Here is a 19,099-nt window from a genome sequence, read left to right as displayed (position 1 = left end):
TTATTCGTTTGATCAAAAGACAAATATAAGCCTCGAGTATGTATTTCCTATTTATGTGTTTGCATTTTATTAATTCCTGCATCTTTACCAGGATGGCCGAGTGATTAAGGTGTTGGACTTAAGATCCAATGGGCACAAGCCCTCGTGGGTTCAAACCCCACTCCTGGTAATACTTGTGTCCTGCTTGTTTACATAAACCTAAAACTTGTACAAGGACTGTCCTATAGGGACTCTGTGGCTTTGGCTTCAACTTCCAGGTCCTTGTATGGGCTCTAGTAATAATTTAATTATCTGAAAGTCCAACCCCAATGCACATTTAGGAGCGATACAAAAATTAATGGCCTTCCATCTTCGTCTCTGTAAAGGTTTAGTGATCAGAGGCAGGGAGGAAAGAATACGCATATGACGGTGTGATAAGCTGAACCATATTTGTTGCTTACATCCCACTGCTTCCTTCTATTATTTGTATTTATTGAGCATCGTTCCTTACAGATGTGTATTTACCTTTGATAAAGTAAACCATGTCCTCTGATAAGCCTCATCTTTCCTTTACTCATGAAAATACATTTTAAAAATTAAAAGCTTTTTCAAAATGTTATGCTGAGATTCATCTCCAGGTCAAAGACATTAAAGGAGTAGAGAGGAGACAAGAAGGTACAAATGAGTAAATTGAGATCAGCCTGAGGTCGGATGGGTCATCTTCCTGTATGAGAAAATAACTGTAATTTGTTTTTCTAAGAACTCCTTTAAACCAGGACAGATTCATAGTTAAGGTCTTGCCCTAAAGATGCCACTTCTGATGCACGAAAATTATAGACTTGACATAAAATGACCAGCTTCAAGAACTTCAACATGATGTTTGTGTTTTAGTCTGAAAAATGATGTAGAGATTTAAAATGCTGTTTCTTTTAGATAAAATTTAGTCAAATAGAAACGTGTGGTTGAAAGTCCTTGCTGGTTTTAATGTGTCTCTTGTTGTCATCAGGACAAATGTGATCAATGTTAAGAAAAGAAATCGAATCTGATAATCCCTGGTTTCACACAACAGTTTGTCCAACTCATGTCAAACATTTTGCCTAATTTATGAAACTGGTTTTGACGGGGTTAAATGTTTATTTCTCTTAATGGTTCAAGATGGACACAAGTCCCACTAAGGTCAAGGTTTTTGTATATAGGAAGCCCACAGAAAGGTCTGAGCAGAAATTGGCACAGGTTGTTAAATCTCACAAAGTGGGTCCTGCTGAAAGCTTTGCAGTGTTCTTCTTTTTCTTTCAGCTGTTCCCCTTTCAGTCGTTGTCCTCACTCCAGCTCCCTCCATGTCCTCTCTAACTGCATCCATATATGTCCTCTTTGTCTCTAGCATCCTTCTGTCCCTCCTCTGGACATGTCCAAACCATCTCTAACTTTATCTTATCATGACCTCATTCCTAATCCTGTCCATCCTCGTCCCTCCCAAGGAGAACCTCAACATCTTCATCTCTGCCACTTCCTGTCTCCAAACAAGACAACATGGCTGCTCTCACCGCTGTCTGTAAACCTTTTCTTTGACCTTTGACCTTTGCTGCCATCATTTTATCACAAATCCCTCCCGAAACTTTTCTCCATCCACTCCACCCTGCCTGGACTCTCTTCTTCACCTCATTATCACACTCCCGTCTGGAATCTTTAGATTTAAAATGAAGTTAGGAGTAATACATCATTTCCTACGTTATCGTTCAGTCTTTATTTGGTTACAGACCTGTCGATGATTCCACACATGTCAACCAGCAGGTTGCTGTAATTCCCCAACAGCCTCTGTTGCACCAATATCAGGTCCATGATTTTGTTGTCCAGAGTGAATGAACGCATGCAGCCCTGGAAGGATTTAAAGTTCCTTCTGCACTCCTGACCGTCTTCAGCAGGACAACCTGAGGAGAAAACAATCAGTTTTAGAAAAGATGAACAGTTATTTATGAATAATAGGAGAAACTGCAGCGTAAATGCTGAGCTCTGATTGATTTTGTCATGATACTTAGTTTTTGTGTTTGTTGCTGGTTGTTTTTTATTTCATTCCTATTGTGTTGTATTCCTTTTCATCATGTTTTTTTTCTGTTTTAGTTTAAGATTTCCGTGTCTCCCTCTGTTATCAGCCGTTTTCCCTCAGTCATTCCTGCCCTCAGTTAACCCCTCCTCCCCATGTTCATTAGTCTTACCTGTCTGCTTGTAATCAATCCCCCCCAGTCTACTTACTTGGCTCACTGTCACTCATCAGTCTGTCATTCTGTTTGTTACCTGCCTGTTCCCAGCATGCGCCTCGTTAGTTTAGTCTCATTTTGTTGTTGTTGCTGCCCTGTCAGCTGCTTATTTTTCTAAATGATGTCCTGACCTGTTAAAGCTAAAACATGCACCACACCAGCTAAACGTTACATGTATCAAAAGGCTAATTAAAAGCTAAAAGTAGCATAAGAAGACTCAAATAGAGCAAGTATACTGACTCAACAATCACACTATTAAAAATGTAAACTAAAATGACAAGTTTAATAGATTTCAAAGAATATTTCTTGAAAATATAACTGAGATATTTGCAGAATGAAATTTATGTTAATAACCTAAATTCTGACACAGAAACAGGTTTATCATGCATCGTACTGATGCTGACTCTTAGAGCAAAAGACATTTTAACTCAACTATTTAAATTCTATGAAATGTTTCAATTTCAACAGTTTCCTCAAAATTCTTTGATGCTTGATAAGTTTTGCTTGCTACGACGCAGATGACTGTTTTTCCTCTTACCACCAAAAAAAAGGTGATTTGCTGCAGCGACAGGAAAAGACGGGCTGGCCTGAACGTTCTCTCCATCCTCCTTATCCACAGCGACGATCAAACGACCTCGTCTGGAGTTCAGCTCCACAAAATGCCACTGACCGTCACTGAGAGCAGAACCTGCCAGACAAACACTCATTAACAAACACTGAATATTATTATGGCTGCACATCAAAAAAGGTCTGTAATAGATTTAAAAAAAAACAATCCAAACTCAACATTTGCACTCGAGTCTTATTGAACAAATCAAATATTCTGTCACATCTACAGCCAGCAAGACATGCCCTGCATTTCTCTTTAGACTCAGCTTTAAATTATGTATTCCTTGCAGTGAAAACAGCGTTTAAAGGAATACTTTAGATGTACAACAGCAGAAACGGCAGAAGAACTTGAGCTTCATCCTCTGTGTGATTGACTTGTAACAAACACACGGCTGTGTCAGCTTTTATCTGTATGCTGTTAGGAACAGATCAATATTTCATTATCTGCTTCTCCCTATTTTTAGTGACAGCGCTTTGATAAAAAATATAAACTTTGTTCATCTCATGATGTCACATGTTGCCCAGAGATCAATTCAGAAATGAGATCTATTTTTTAGTATAAAGTTATCAACGGCTTTGTTGGGGTAAGTGTTCTGCACTTGTCTAACCCTTTCCTTAGATAAAAATGTAAAATAAATGCCTGTTTCCTCCAAACTGTTGATGCGCTCTTTTAACACCAAAACTGGCATTGAAATGCAATCTTAATAATCGAGTGGTGCATTTTCAGAATAAATAAATGCATCACACACAATCATCTGTGGTAATCAACAAAAAGGTCCATGGACATTTCTGCACCCAGTGACATGAATATGTTTCTGCTTCAGCTGCATTAACGGCCATAATCTGCCATACATCTCCGTTTTGTTATATAATAATTGTAATGTGAGCGAAAGGTCATTATTAAACTACTCATCTGTGATACGGTATGTTCCGATGTCATTACACTTCTGCTGATGGGGACACATAAACTGAGACGTTTTCTGAATGCGTCCCTGCAGAAATGATAAGCATGTAAAAACCACTCCACCACGTGCAAATTGCAAATACACGTCTTCTTCTACTTTACGTTACCAAAAGTACCTGTATAGGTACCCTTCTGGAGCAAACAGGAAAAGAAAGAGTAACTTAGGCTTTAGCTTTTCATCAAAAATCTTTATGAGTTTTACAACTTGGATTAATAATAATTTACAATTTTATAAAATTGCTGCTGTTGAAAACTAAAAACATTGCCAATTTGAGGCTTACTACTTAAACAAGTTTGTCTACGCAACTTGCATGCAACAGAAATATTACAGTAAAATAAAAATGTGTTTTACTTCGTTATTCGGTAATTAAAGTCTATTTTTACTCAGATGTATTTGTTGTTTTGTTTAGGAAAGGTAAAATTTAGTTGTATTAAATTTACTTGTACCTGGTGGTCATTTGAAAGTTAATGCTGACTTTGTTTTAGCTGGACTCAATACTGAATAAATCTCACAGTAAAATGTTCAATTTGTCTCTTCAAGAGAGAGTTGCCAGTCGCTAAATGAAGACAAGAAAACTTGTAGAAGGAAAGGAGTTATGCTTAAATGCAATATTCTGTGAAGTTTTATATAAATTACATGCTGTTTGAGATTCATTCTGCACAAAAAGCAATGGTGTAAATAATAAAATATACAGTAATAAAGCGTAAAAGTTACTGAGTGGGCTGCTGTAAAATTAAACTGTTGCAGGATTTGAACATTTGGACTGAGGCTGACCTGCACTGAGCTCCAGCAGCACTTTGCCTCCTTTGTGGACCTGCAGGTGGAGTCTGGCCTCACTCAGGTACAACCAGACCACGCCCCCTTGTTGCAGAAGGTCAAAGGTGAGCAGAAGCCCCGCCTCGTTCCACGTCCTGAACTGAAACCCTACGGACACGCCCCCTGATGAGGATGACAATGTCCACGGCAGCTGGAGGAAGCTCTGGGGGCCGGGGAACGTCACAGCGACATAAACGGTCTCGGCACAGGAAAAGGTCACATTGCCCTGAAAGAGAAACGTGCAGCGTGAAGCAAGAGAAGAGGTGGGACAGGAAAATGATTACTAGTGAGATAAAACAACAGAAAACATGAATATTAATCAGCTGCAGAGGGCGTGTCGATGTGACCTCATGTCACAGTGATCTCATCAGCAAGTCTCCTTAAAAAGGACATCGGTATTAACATAATGATAGCAGCAAAGCTTGGGATAAGATTAGGAAAGGTTGCTGAAATTACCAAAGTCACCTCGCTTGATGGTAAACAAGATAAAAAATACAGTGAAATAAAACGGTACTATGCAGTATCTAACATCTGTGTTATTGTTTTACGTAGTGCTGATGACACGGGATCCATTGCTAAGGCTGCAGCATTAATATATTACAACTGTGGGGAAAGTCAGGCTGCTAGGTTTACAGTGCTGCAGGAACACTGATGACATCTAAAAGCCCTTTGTGGTGCACTTAAAACGATCTACAATAATTCATGTTGGAGTGGGTTGAGTTGCTCCATGATAAAGTAAAAAATTACCTTGAAAAGCACAGCAGTAACAGGGCAGCCATCCTCCACTTACACCTGATCTTGTTGTATTTATTCCCCCTCACAGAGCCATAAGAGGCGCTAAGTACTAAATGTGACCATAACTTCACAGAAAGTTTCTCTGGAGCTGCAGCACCATTCTGACATCTTCTTTCAATCTGATCATATTTTCTGCAGAAGCTCCTCACATCGTCTCCTCCTCCGATGTCTGTAAAATCTGCAGGTCCTGATTTATTAAAATTATTAAAAACAAAACTAAACTCATTATCATTGCTTTGATTTGTCTCAATCAAGCAGAAACATTGTGAAACTAACTGCTGTGTCCGAGTGGTAAAAGCAATATTTCCCAAATACTTCAGAGGATGGAATGGAGGTAAAAACCCAGGCAATGAATACTTCCCATTAAAAACAAAAACAAAAGTACACTCTTAAAATGATGTATTTTACAAGCACAACACATGATGCATTTTTAATGTTTTAATTTGCAGCCACTGTATGATTTTACACTGATTTTAAGCGTATTTACAGCTCTTTGCCCTATTTATTACAATTTATTTGCACAAACTGGAGATTAAACACAGTATGCTTTAAAATTTTGACACTTTGTAGAGTATCAAATAAATAACACTGAATAAAACATTTATGTATGTTTGTATAAATAAATAATGCTGCTACTGAATCATATTTTTAGTTAAATATCCATGCATTAAGAACTTAAGTTTTGTTTGTGTTTAATTTTTCAGTCATGGTTTTCTTTGTTGCATTTGGACATTTATTATGTTTAAATAATTAGTTTGTTTGGTTTTCCCTGACATGTTTTGTTTTTGGTTTAAATCTATTTATTTGTAAAAGCGTGATGAAATATTTCAGACAAAGCTGCTGGTTGTATTTGGCTAAATGAACTTACCATGACAGTAACTTTGCGGTCGCCGAGTTTAGCGAGTTCAATCAGGTTGAGATCATTAAACAGCAAGTTTTCTAAGCAGCCTTGGAAGTTCCTCCTGACTGATTTCTGAGAAGTGAGACCCTGAACTGCCCCCACACTCAGCTGCAAGGGAACAGAAAGATACAGCAGATTAGTCACACATTTTTTATCAAAAATCTTGTAGTTCATTTGGTTAACGTTAGGACATTTTTCCACATTTTATCTTGCTGTTAATGTTTGCATCATCAGACCTTTTGTATGTCCAGGTGGTGGAAGTCTGCAGGGATTTGCAGCCTCTCTGTGTGTTTGTCCACGGTCAGGTTGAGGTGGAGGCTGTGCAGCTCCACAGCTACGTAGTGCCAGTGCTGATCATCCAGCAGTGTACCGAGTGATGCAAGACGTCTGGGTTCTGAAGATAAAGTCCTGCCTGAAACAAAGGAGCGGACAGAAAGGAAAAGAAGTTTGCCAAAGTTTCTCTTCTGCCTTGAACATTTTCATTTTCTGTACATCCTGCTGGGAGGATCACTGCGAGGTCACCATCACTCATCTCACCCGGGTATACTGAATAAATACATCCATACAGCAAGACTGGTGCCAAATATGTTATCTGAAAAACTACAGAGGGAACACAGAGATGCTTCATTAATGATAGATGAGCACCAGCAGATCCAAATTATTGGATACATTTCTGCATCCCCCAAAGAACCAGGAGGAAAGACTTCTGCTGAGAGAAGGAGCCGAAAGAGCTGAATACAATAAACTATTAAAAATGTATAAGATATTTGTTTGTGAACAACATTGTTAACTTCAGAGAGAAAACAGAAAGTTTGGAAAAAGACAGACGTTTTTGAGTGTGTCACTGCAAGTTCAGAGAGAAATAAACAACTTGAACCAGATTAAAATGCTCGAATACAGTCTGAACAAACAGAAAGTGACATTATAAAACAGGACAATGTAAAACATGTTAAATTTCTTCATTTGCATTGATTAATGCAACAATTATTAGGTTGTAGGAGGTTAGAATAGGAAAAGGACTGTGTGATAAAGTGTCTCCCTGGAGAGAAGATTTCATTACAGCTGGAATAATTGGGAAAAAAGCAGAAGTAGGAATCAATATGAGAGCACAAACAAAGAAAAAGAACTGATATTAATATATAAAGCAGCTCTGTCTTTGCTCTTCATCTCTTTTTTCTCTCTGCAGCTCTACTCTAAATTAACTAAACTTTTCAGGTAGAAAAAATTGCTTGTATTTATCGCCCACCACCTAAAGACAAAGATGGGTAATAATGTTTTTGCATGTGTCCGTGTATGCCTGTCTGTCAGCAAAATATGTCATGAACCATTGGATGGATTTTAATTAGACTTTTAGGAACTAATCAGGGGATTTACCTCTTTAACTGATGAACTTCCAGAGCCAACTCAATTTAAGATGGCCACCAAAACAAACTCAACTTAGGAACACAAAAATGGCTATAATTCCAACAATTTCACAGATATTGACCTAAAATTTGGTGTGGTTGTAGCTGAGAGTCATTTGCATCACATATTCTAAGTGCTACTCAGGCAAGATGCTGTAATTATTTGAAGGTACATGAAGATTTATGACAATGGTTGAGTTTTTGATCTGAAAAACTGAGAGATGCAGAGTACGAAAAACAAATGTTGTTCCAAATGAATGAGTCCTTGAACTGGACTGATATTTGAAATTTAAATGTGTTGCTAAAAATCAATAGGTTACTTCCATTTGGGAATATAAAAGCGCAGAGAAAATCTTAACAAGGAGCATGCCGGTTGATATGAAAGGATCAAATATCAAAGTAATGGCGTCCTGGGGTCTAAAATAAATCATTCTGTGTTTCATTTATTTTGAACATCAGTAAAAACAGTGTTTCCCAGTGTGGTGAAGTATCTGGAGAACCACAGAAGCTCAGAGAATCACATGATGTTCGAATTTGTGCAAGATGAGGCTGATGCTGAACAAGCATGAGCTTACTCAGCAAAAGCAGAAAAACTGCTAACAACTACAACATGTTTTATTAAAGAGGTGGTGGGAGGTCGCATCGGATGTGTTTGATTCTCTTCTGAAGCCTCGGCTGTAACATTTTCTGTGTACCTCATCCTGTCTCACATTTCATTAAAGTGCGTGAGAAGTCTGATTACACAGATTCCTCGCCAGCAGCAGCTATCGTTTTAATCACCTCCAGATATTATTATCAAACTCTGGAAGAGAAAATATTGTTTGCCAGCAGATTGGTGAGCCATCAGGATTTGATGAGGTGATCCGTTGTCATAAAATAAAAACTGTCTCCTCGTGTTCTCAGGTCTGCAAATAAAAGTAATTTAGGGGTTCTGGAACTGTGTCAGCCTGCAATAAACGAGCAGATAAGCATCGCAGAACAAACTCTGAATCAGTCACTGACTAAAGCAAAAAATATCAGCTATAGTGTTGCAGATTTTAGACGTGGGCTAAATTCATCACAACATAAACATCAGCATGTGTGTGTTCCTAACGTGTTCAAAAAAGTTAAAAAACAACGTGTATTAAATCTGGCTCACATGGTGATATTTACAAAATTTTAAAGGTCTTATACATGTCACGCTGTGGGAGCTCAATGTAATAAAACTTTAAAGTAACCTATGTCACATTTTACAGCTAGACGCAGAAATGTATGATTTCTTGCTGTAGCACAAAGATCCGTCCAGCAATATAAGAAAAGCAAACTCTGACATTAACACTGTTATTATTAGATTCAAACTCTAAAAAGGGGGCAGGAGGGAAAGGAGAGAGCTGTGCAGCAATCTCTGCACGCATTTCTGTTGATGGTCACCTTCAGTTGTGAGAGTGCTAAATTGGCCAATTCAAGCATCTTCTGATAATTCTTTCACAACAAACTGTTTTGTCTTCGGTAGCCAAAAACTGCACTGTGAACCTGGCTTTAAAAAGAAATGAGTGATCTGAATCATCAGTCTGTTTAAATGCAAATCCCTGAAATATTATTTTGGATAAAATGTGGTTCTGAAGTAATGTTATGACCTCATCTAGATAAGTAAAGTGAGTAGCACAGCTCATTACGTAACACCAGGAAAATCTGCTTACCGGCACTCACATATAGTAAATGTCACATTGACATTTGCGTCCAACGTTAAAGCCACTATCTCATATCTCACCGGGCTGCGACTGTTGGGAGTCGAGCTGGCATTTCAGAATTGCAAGAACATTTTTTTACTTACAGTCTCACTGAAATCTGACAATGTTTGGAAAATCAGGGCCTGTTTTTTTAATTAAAGTTGTATTCTAGCCTGTGCACGTTGTTTCACTGGCTACCTACAGCCACATCATACCTGCCTCTGCCCACTTTGTATCTATCTTAGCAACCGCCCCCACGTTTAATTCGGTTCAGTTCAGTTTATTTATATAGCTCCAGTTCACAGCACAAGACATTTCAGGGCACTGTACAAAAAAATAGCTCTCCTGTAGAATAGCAGCCCCCACCCACCAGCAGTATATCCAACAACTATGCTTCAGAAGGCCTCATAAACACTGGCACCTTCCTCATTATGGTTCTGCAGTATGGCCACAAAGACCAGCCGTTCTTTGGTCTTTCACACATGAACCAATGGAGCCAACCAAGTGCTGAGAACAGTAATAGTATTTTACAGGAAATGCACTGTGTACCACAAACAGCATCTGCTCTGGAGGAGTCAGATCTGGGTGTGTTTGTGTTAGCACAGCAAAACAAACCATTACTGAGCTCAGGGTCAGTGCACACATGAGCTGAACGAAATCACACAATCTATAACCAAAATATCTGATGCAAAAAAGAAAAAAAAGACGAAGGAGGTAAACAAAGAGAAAGGCAGAGACAGAAATAATGAGGGACAAAAATATGAAGAGCATTCAACCGAGAGACCCAAATACAAAGAAACGCAAGAGAGGAAAAATATGAGACGAAGTGATGACAAGTGTGGGGATAAAAAAGGCAAATGGCCTCTTGTTATGTTAGAACTCTGTGGAGACAGTAAAGATGAATATTAATAAGAAAAAGGCAACAAAGGTAAAAGAGAAAAGTAAAAGCAAAGAAAAAAAAAAGCTGTTCGATGTTTCCAGCACTTTCAGAAGTCTTTTCACACTGTGCTGTGATGTTAATGGATGGCTTTAATTTCCTCTCACTAAGCTACAGTCTCTTTTTAATGACACTGGCTTTTATAAGGTTCTATTTATGAGATTTTTTTTTAACCTTTTGAACATTAAAGGCAGACTAAGCAGAATATTCCTGTAACGCAGACTCAAACTAACTCCTCATATCAAGTCATATCTTAAGAAGTGTTTAATGGCAGATTTCTCTCCGGGGGAAACGCCCACTGCTTTTATTTCCCTTGTTTATTCTCATTTTGATGTGTTCGGGATTTTGGAGGCTTTGGGAATGAGACATTTAGACACCAAATAATGATACCTTGCAGGTCTGAGAACTCTAACAACAAAGTAATTTGTTCAGTTTGCACACATAAAATGTCAACTTGGCAGATTGTGCAGCTTTATATACTCCCTGCCAACACAGCACCTTGACAAAAAGACTTATTAAAGGTGCCAATACATAAGCACTGAAGCACCCTTAATACTGTTCTGTTTTTTTATTTATTTATCTGTCCTGTGTCTTGTTGCGCAGCTTTAAAATAAAACGTGCAAATTATACACAAAACGAGCGTCTCGATTGGGAACAGTGTGCTGTAACCTTTGGTATTGGTAAGTCATACAACGTAGATAAAATTAGCAAAACATTGCAAGAAAAAAGTAATCACAATGAACAGGATTTTAGCAAAACAGATTGTTGCAAATCTTTTTTCACGATTTTTACACAATCACAGTTTATGTTTTTATGATTTTTACACCTGACAGTTGTTGGTATTACACACTTTTGTATTATCTAAAATTTTAAATCTTTTGCAGACAAACTGTTCTTACTCCCACAACTCTTTGGGACATAAACAGATTTTACATCAAAATGGAAGTTCTGCACGACATGCTTTCTGTGTTCCCTTCAGCTGCGCTTAGGTTTCCTGTCAGCCTTTTTGTTTTTCCTGAATAAAGTAAAAGTTTCTTTGAGCTTCTGCTGCCTAGGAGTCTGCATTTGGGTCCTCCGTACACCTACATCTTGACATAAACACAACAATGTTTTTGTTTATTTCAGCATAAAGGTTCAGATTCATGTAATTTGAGTTCCAACATCCTTTTTCTGAGGTAAATCATTTTGTGAGGCAGGATTGAGGTGGAAATAAGGGGAGGAAAAATATATATGTTGGAAATTTTCAATTAACTACCAGTAACAGCAACACTCGGTCTTTTAAAGCAGTTGGCAACTTTTTCTGAAAATATTAAACTGGAAATAATTGTGTTCTTTGCCAGATTCATCCAACAAAACATGCATGAACTTAAATTGTTTTTATCTAAAATAATATTTATTGTCTGAGTGAACTTTGACTGACAGTATGCAGAAGTTTTACCCACCATTTATTTAAATTTTTTTGTTTCGTAAATGACCTTTTGCACAATCTCATGCAATTTAGAAACATCTCGCAACACAGACACAGGCAAAAACTTTGCCTTCGGTGGTTTGTGATTTAAAAAAAAGGAAAAAACGAGGTAAAGATGGGAAGTGAGAGAGAGAAGGAGGAAGAGTTGTTAAAGGTGGGAGACAAAAGGGGCAGTTGGGTGGATGAAGAATTTTTGTGGCCAGATGGGGTTCCTGGTGAGAGGTGTGCCAGATGATGATGATTCAGCATGGCAACCTGACAACCTCTGGTATAACCCCATTCACACACACACACACATACACACACACACACACACACACACACTCGTACACACCCAGTGTTCCTGCAGTCCTGAGGAGTGCAGCCCTAACACATGCTACAGCAAATGGGCTCCATCCATCATGGCTGTAACTGGATGTAGCATTAGAGAGGATGCCAAGATTTAATCAGGAAGTAGAGTATGTTTGCCATTTCATCTATTAAAAAACTAATTCAAAGTTGTGTCAAGTGACTCCAATTATAATTTTATGCTCCTGTCAGTGAAAATCTGTTTTTTCTCCATGATGTTCAATAATGCATTATAAAACTCATAATCCTCCACTGATTAAAAGTACTTTTAGTTTAGATGCTGTTAGATCCCTCCAACTCACTTCAGATTAAACGCTCCTCTGCAGTACATATTAGAATCAATAAAAAGATGTCTGCACCTCTCAGGATCTGTCAATAGACATTAGTACCTTGTCTGAGCAGCAGCCGGAGCTTTCCTTTCTCTAACTCCAGACTGAGGCTTATTCCTGCCTGACCCTCGGCCTGCAGGAGCGTCCCAGAGTTTCTCAGAGTTTTAAACTTCAGAGTGACGACGCCTGTGGATGTTCGCCTGGAGCCGGGATTCAGGCTGTACACCAGACCGCTGCTGCCATCGAAACTCGCCACATCTGAGGCTGAAAAACACATCATGAACATAAATCAGAACATTACAGTTATCCCTAAACATATACTGTGATTGACTGTGGTCTCCTGACTGCATTACTCTGGATATATTAGTTTAATTCATTAATTTTCTTTTTTGGGGGGACAATTTTATTGCACAGCTTATAGTGTGAAGTCATTCCATTCCCTTTAAGGAAAATAAACATGTATGTCTAAAAAAAAAGCAGCAAAAATTCTAAAAACATCAACATTAACATCCACAAAACACAAAGAACATTCTGAACATGCCTAAAGATTGTCTGAAAACTTGTTTCTTTGTTTGTTTTTGTTTTTCCCACATTGTTCAAAATTTTGTCTCAATCTTTAAACTTTTCAGCAACATTAGAAGTCAGAGCAAAACAAGACAAACTTAGAAAAACATTAAAAATAGCTTTATTAGTTTCTATAGGGTAAAAAGCAAAATATATTAGTTTGTAACTCTGGCATAAAAGGTGGTGGGCGAAATGCATTCCTTCGAGGATTGTTAGGCCTTTTATTTGAATCTGAAGCATTTGGATGGAGGTGCAAATGCAAAAGACATTTATTTTGCAAAATATTAACGTTGGTCTGGACAGAATGCAAGATAAAAAATACTCATATCTGTGTTTCTTTGTCTCTCTGTTTGCAAGAAAACTGTTGCATCTAAATCACTTAAACTATGAATTCTCAAACAAACGTCAGGACTTGTGCTCTTTATTTGACCAGGTGTAATTGTTACATAATGTACAGAGCCAGTCAGAGCAATGCAATCTTAACTGTTTGTTTACTACCAACAGCTTCAGCTAATAAGCTCTTTTTAAAAACAGAAAATTAAGATACACATCAGAAACATGATGTAAAGCCCAGTTTTAAAAATAAAGACAGTATGCATGTCTTGGTAGATCTGAATAATAAATTTCAACTTGTTAAAGTGGAACTTGAGAAGATTTTTGGCAGAAAGCCCAGAGACTCTAATGACTGCAGCGGAGATGACAGCACTCACAGTAAGGACATCCGTAGGCCTCCAGCCGGAGTCCGATCCGCCCGCTGGGGTTCCAGTCCAGAGGAAGGAGGCGGAGGAACCGAGCCACTGCAGGCTGCTGCAGTTTGTACTGAACCACACTGTCTGCGTTAGTGTTCCCTGGAAAAGACTGACCACACACACACACACACACACACATGAAACAAATCCTTTCAAACACAGTAATAATAATTTATCAGCTTCTATATTTTCTATGCAGATTTTTGCACTATAAATTAACAACCGTTTCAAATATAACAGGCAACATTTTAGTGCATCACTGGATTTTTATTGTAGTTTATTATAAGAAACATAACAACAAATGGAATATTTACTGTTTAAGTTGTTAAACATTATAAAAACAACATACTGCTGACAGTGTTGAGAGTTTATAGGTTTTAAAATCTCAACTATTTTGGATAATGTCATATTAGTCCCCTGTTGTGTCTGTCTTTCAAATTACCAGACAAAATGACTTTTTTTGTAGAAACATATTTATGGAATGTGTGTCAAAGTCAAGGTCTGTGTGCCAGAAATGGCCCTCATTACAAATTTCTCTGGCCCTCGAGATAATCTAAAGTATCCATCATACTTTATTTTGCTCAACAAAATATTCTGCTTCTTATTTTAATGAAAAATATAAATAGCTGGCTGTGCTTTTGAACTTTATTGATGGAATTTGTGCCAAAATGCATTTTTAAAACTGTTGAAAGCAAGCAAGGCTTTAAAAACTAAATGTTCGACACCCCTGGTTTAATTAATCAAAAGAATAAAATCATACATTTCTACGAGACATCACTGTCTGAGCAACATTCATGGCAATGAATCCAACAGAGGTTAGGATTTTTAAGAAAAAAATTATATTTCACTGTAATGTTTTATCTTTTTATGTCAATTTAGTAAATATAGAGCATGAACATAAATGTGTCTCTTTCAGACTCTGGCTGAACGCCTGATTAATTACTGACTTTGTTCTTTGCCGTCTCTTCCATCTATCATAATTATAAGCCTCCCCTGAAGATGACATGGAGGTTAAATGAGTCTCCCACAGCTGAAAAAGACACATAATTAACTTATTAATTCTTGTGTAACAATGATAGGCTGAAGAGAGCACATATAAGATGTTTTTATGTTTCTGTTTTGTTGAGACTTAAGCTCAAACTTTGCAGACATGCAGCCCCGTACAACTCTTTCTGATGTGTGTTGTGTTTGGATCCAGTGCATATGGGAATAGGTTAAACAGCCGGGAGTCATGAAGAAGGATAATAATACAGTTAATAAGACAGAGGAGGAACAGGTCTGTTATTCATATCAGCACCGATGAATTCTAATGAGATACAAAAATGTTGAAAAACTGGATAAGACCTTCATCTAAGAATAACCAAGTTGAAAATAGCCTGTGAGAACTTCTTCTAATTTCTTCATTTTAAATGTCCATTCATCCTGCTCTGAATAAAACTGACAGCTCCTTTGTTTCAGTATAACTTTATTCATATGAAAGATAACTGTAAGGCTGGAAGAACAATACGAAGTGGCTTTTCATCATTTATGTCTGGGCTGAAAGGAGGAAAATAAAGATGTGGAGCAGAAGCCATAGAAACCAAAAGCAGAAAACATTCAGCAGCTCTGCTCTGCCGTCTGTTTCTCTTCTCCCCGGCTCTTCAGTTCATAGAAGTTCAAGAACACTCACTGGGATTGTGCAGAGTTTATTCAGAGTGACAAGTCAAAATGATTTTAATCTGTCAGAAGCCGTTTTAGGCTTTTCTCGTCGAAGATCCACCAGCGCTCAGATTAGCTGGATTCTCTCCACATGAGGAAATTGCCTCAGCTCAGTTTAATCAAAAGCTCCTCTCTCTGCAGCAGCAAATGGGACTTCACTCTGGATGAACGTTCAGGGATGTACATCCTGTTTTTCCTCCATGCTTGTGGGAGTATTTGATCTGGTATTAAAGCAACTGGAAATACATTTAGAACTGGTTTACTGGGCTGACAGGATTTAATACTCCCCCTTACTTACAAACTGAAAGTTTTCAAACTAAGTAATACTCCTGTGATACCAAATCAGGCATCCGTGGGAGAAAAACAAACTGAGTGTGTAGGAGAATTAGCTCTTTTGAGGCCTTTCCACTCATCCATGTTCTTCCACTTATCCATGATTGGTCAGCTTCATATAAGCCCTCTTTACTTAAAATCCAGTTTGAATTAAAATCTGCAAGCTCTTTTAATACAGTGGTGTCCGATTCTGGTCCTGGAGAGCCACTATCCTGCATGTTTTACTTGTTTCCTTGCTCTTCGTTAGGTCTTCAAGTCCTGCAGAAACCTGTTAATCACTCAGTCATTCAAATCAGGTGAGTCAAAGCAGAGAAACACCTCAAATATGCAGAACGGTGGCCCTCCAGGACCAGGACTGGACAATCAAAAACTATTGCAATATAAAATCAAGGGAAGCTCATCCACACAGATGGGCTGTGACTGTTTGACAAATCTAAAGTATAATTAAAATCTAAGAATTATCATTTCTAAATGACGAGAGTCATGTTTGTCCTCATATTTGTTCCAGTTAGGAGCCATGTTGGTGCAGTTTGGACCATCTAAAGCAGCGGCTCCCAAACATTTTAGCTTCTGACCAACAAAATATAATAATAATAGAATAATCATTTTATAGTCATTATCATATACCAGTGCTTAGGATTAATGCTCCTCAATATTCTACCAGACATGTTGAAATTCAACACTGCTATTGTAGGATTTATTCAACATAAACAATGTGTAAAATATCCCTGAAGGCCATTAAATCACTTTAGGACTTTATTGGTGACGCTACAGTGAGTATGTGAGCTCAGTATTTATTATTCTAATCTATTTAATCCAAATAACCCAGGAAACTGTTTGTCACATAACCTTCTTTGCAAAGACTTTTGTTTCATTTTGTACAGATTAAACTAAAATGTTAAACAATGCTCAAACATGAAGTGTGTGTTGCCTTAATTCAGGTTTGGCTTGTTTTCTGTGGACTTGGACACATTTTTCAAGTCACTTTGCTTTTGAAAAACTAAACCTGTGGATGAAGCTCTTCAGTTCTGGGTTTTAATCCAGATAAACAACACAGTTCACAGACACAATCAGGCAGCCTCAGCCTCTTTTGTTCCTCTCTGCAGCCATCAGCAGCAGGTTCAAGTGTTCAGGCAGCAGGTCGGCTCAGTCAGCAGAGCTCTTTCACTGCTTCATGCATTATTAATGTAGAGTCAAAGGCTCCTGATGACTGTGATAATTTGTGCAGGATGAGCTGACCCCTGCAGACCAGCACTGTTAAACACCAGACCTACTATAAATATGGCTGCGCTACAGCTGAGCCGGATAATTAGTCAGTTATCAGTTTCCTTTTAATTTGTTTATAAATGGCGTCTGAGTCTGTTGACTTTAGGTGTGGACTCACCCCTATGCTGTCCTCCTGTCTGTACTGTTTCCAGTTGTGTCCCGTGTCGCTGAACATCAGCAGGTAAGACGTCAGCCAATCAGAGCTGCCGTAGCGACCCTGCGTGGCGACGGCAGTGATCCTGGTGCGCTCGCCCAAGTCGACCTGCAGCCACTGATACCTGTCTGAGGTGAGAGGAGACCACCCTCCAGCTCCTGCAGAGAGAAAATGTTTAATTTAAAAAGAAAAGATTCAGAGATTAACATGGTATTCAAATATATATATGTAATTTAATTAGGGTCTAGTTTTAAAAAATCTGACAATGTTTTTTATCTTATTTTGCTTGTTGCTGATCTGATAATTGATTTTATTCCAAGACACTGCTTGATTGATTTTAATGTAATTTTAAAAAATCAAATATTCATAAATTTCTGATCTTAATGTTGTTTGTTGGATTATTTAGTAATTAAACTTTAAATGTCTGTTGTCCATTTCTCAAGAAAATAAGTTAAAATGTAAATTTCTGCTGGTTTGTTTGAAACAATTTTTGCACAAGTAGGCTCATAAAGCAATCACATATTTAAGCTGCTGTTCTTTAAAAGAAAGTGAGATTTTTCTGATTATTTTGTCCACATAAAAATACATCAAAGTATTTAACTTCACATTCCCTCAGGAATGCTGGGCTTTCAGTTTAGATTATTAGTTTTTTGTCTCCACAAAGGGAGCATTTACAAACAGTAAGACAACCAAAAGTTCAACAACAAAATGTCTTTATCATTTTTAAATGTTTAGAATATAAAGATCATGTATTGTGTGTGAGCAATAAATCAGTAACATTCAAAGTTTCAGTTTCTCCTTCATTTAGTTTTGAAGACTCCTGAACTTGTGGCGTCAGGCTGGATGTAAAACCTCTCAGTGAAAATGAATCGTGTCAGCCCGCTGCCGCCTCAGGCTGATCTTTTAGGAGCTAAAGGCCAGAGCTAATAAGCACTTGACTACCAGACGTGTCCAGTGACAGCAGAGAGGAAAATCACAGACACGTTGACCTTTACTCGTGACAATTAGACTGTGGAGGAAAAGGAGAGCGAGATCAGAGGCAAACGTCTCGGTGACTAAGAGGCGTTACGACGATTTACTGAGTCCACCCCGTCACATGGAATTGAAACAGAAATGAAGTGATGGCCAATAGTTTGCACATTTTTCTGCCAAGGCTGTCCTTTTAAATCAGATGTATCTCCTTGACTTCTGCAGCTCAGTGTCTGTAAAGAAACCAACTTTAACAATCCACTGACAGTCAGAAAAGTAAGATCATTGACTTTAACCTTCATCTCATTTGAATTTATCCCCATGCTTCTTTTCTACGTCTGACCCTTCATATGTTGATGTGCGTAGAGTCTTGTGGACTTTTGTTTTAGTCTGTTTTTTTATGCATTTGTATTCTTGACCTTGAAGCAATCATCACAACACAGCTTTCTGCTTTAGTGCATGTTGGAGATTTCCACTAAATTTCTCCTCTTTATTGGAGAAGGAGATTTTGATTTAGTATGAGAAGAAATGGAGGAGAATGCTGTTCAAAACGATCAGCTAATGGGGAGCCAAAATAAGCCACGGCAAATAAGCATCACTTTAAAAATTATCTAAATATAATTTTACAGAAGCTATAGAGATTTCTGCTAATTGAAACTATATTCTGATGTTAGAATGAAACTATTTAGTCTTCTTCTGCTGTTAACAGGGAATACAATCTATTTGTGAGATATAAATCAGCTGTAGCCTGCTAAAACATTTTGGTAAAGCTGTCCAAATTTATCATTAGTGCAACACAAATTGAGTTAAATCTAAAACCACTTCTTAACCAGTGCAATCATCCCATTTTCC

General features: G+C 37.9%; 1 protein-coding gene and 1 non-coding gene across 3 annotated transcripts in view; one reads left to right on the top strand and one right to left on the bottom strand.

Moving 5' to 3' along the window:
- LOC108232888 (contactin-associated protein-like 4) overlaps positions 1-19,099 on the bottom strand; it is a 95,611-nt gene that overhangs the window by 44,968 nt on the left and 31,544 nt on the right. For both annotated transcript variants that reach the window (XM_017410978.3, XM_017410977.3), the window contains exons 3-10: positions 17,243-17,436; positions 13,789-13,936; positions 12,575-12,778; positions 6,557-6,732; positions 6,288-6,428; positions 4,583-4,850; positions 2,773-2,922; positions 1,739-1,907 (exon numbers count right to left, since the gene is read on the bottom strand). In XM_017410978.3, the coding sequence (XP_017266467.1) occupies positions 1,739-1,907; positions 2,773-2,922; positions 4,583-4,850; positions 6,288-6,428; positions 6,557-6,732; positions 12,575-12,778; positions 13,789-13,936; positions 17,243-17,436 (1,450 nt within the window). The remainder of the gene's footprint in view (positions 1-1,738; positions 1,908-2,772; positions 2,923-4,582; positions 4,851-6,287; positions 6,429-6,556; positions 6,733-12,574; positions 12,779-13,788; positions 13,937-17,242; positions 17,437-19,099) is intronic.
- On the top strand, positions 87-169 carry trnal-uaa. Its single transcript has one exon. It is a non-coding gene; the product is annotated as a tRNA-Leu (tRNA).

This window comes from Kryptolebias marmoratus, linkage group LG20 (assembly GCF_001649575.2).
Source record: "Kryptolebias marmoratus isolate JLee-2015 linkage group LG20, ASM164957v2, whole genome shotgun sequence".
Classification (NCBI taxonomy): domain Eukaryota; kingdom Metazoa; phylum Chordata; class Actinopteri; order Cyprinodontiformes; family Rivulidae; genus Kryptolebias; species Kryptolebias marmoratus.
Note: the sequence above shows the minus strand (reverse complement) of the source record. Positions and strands in the feature narration are given on the sequence as shown.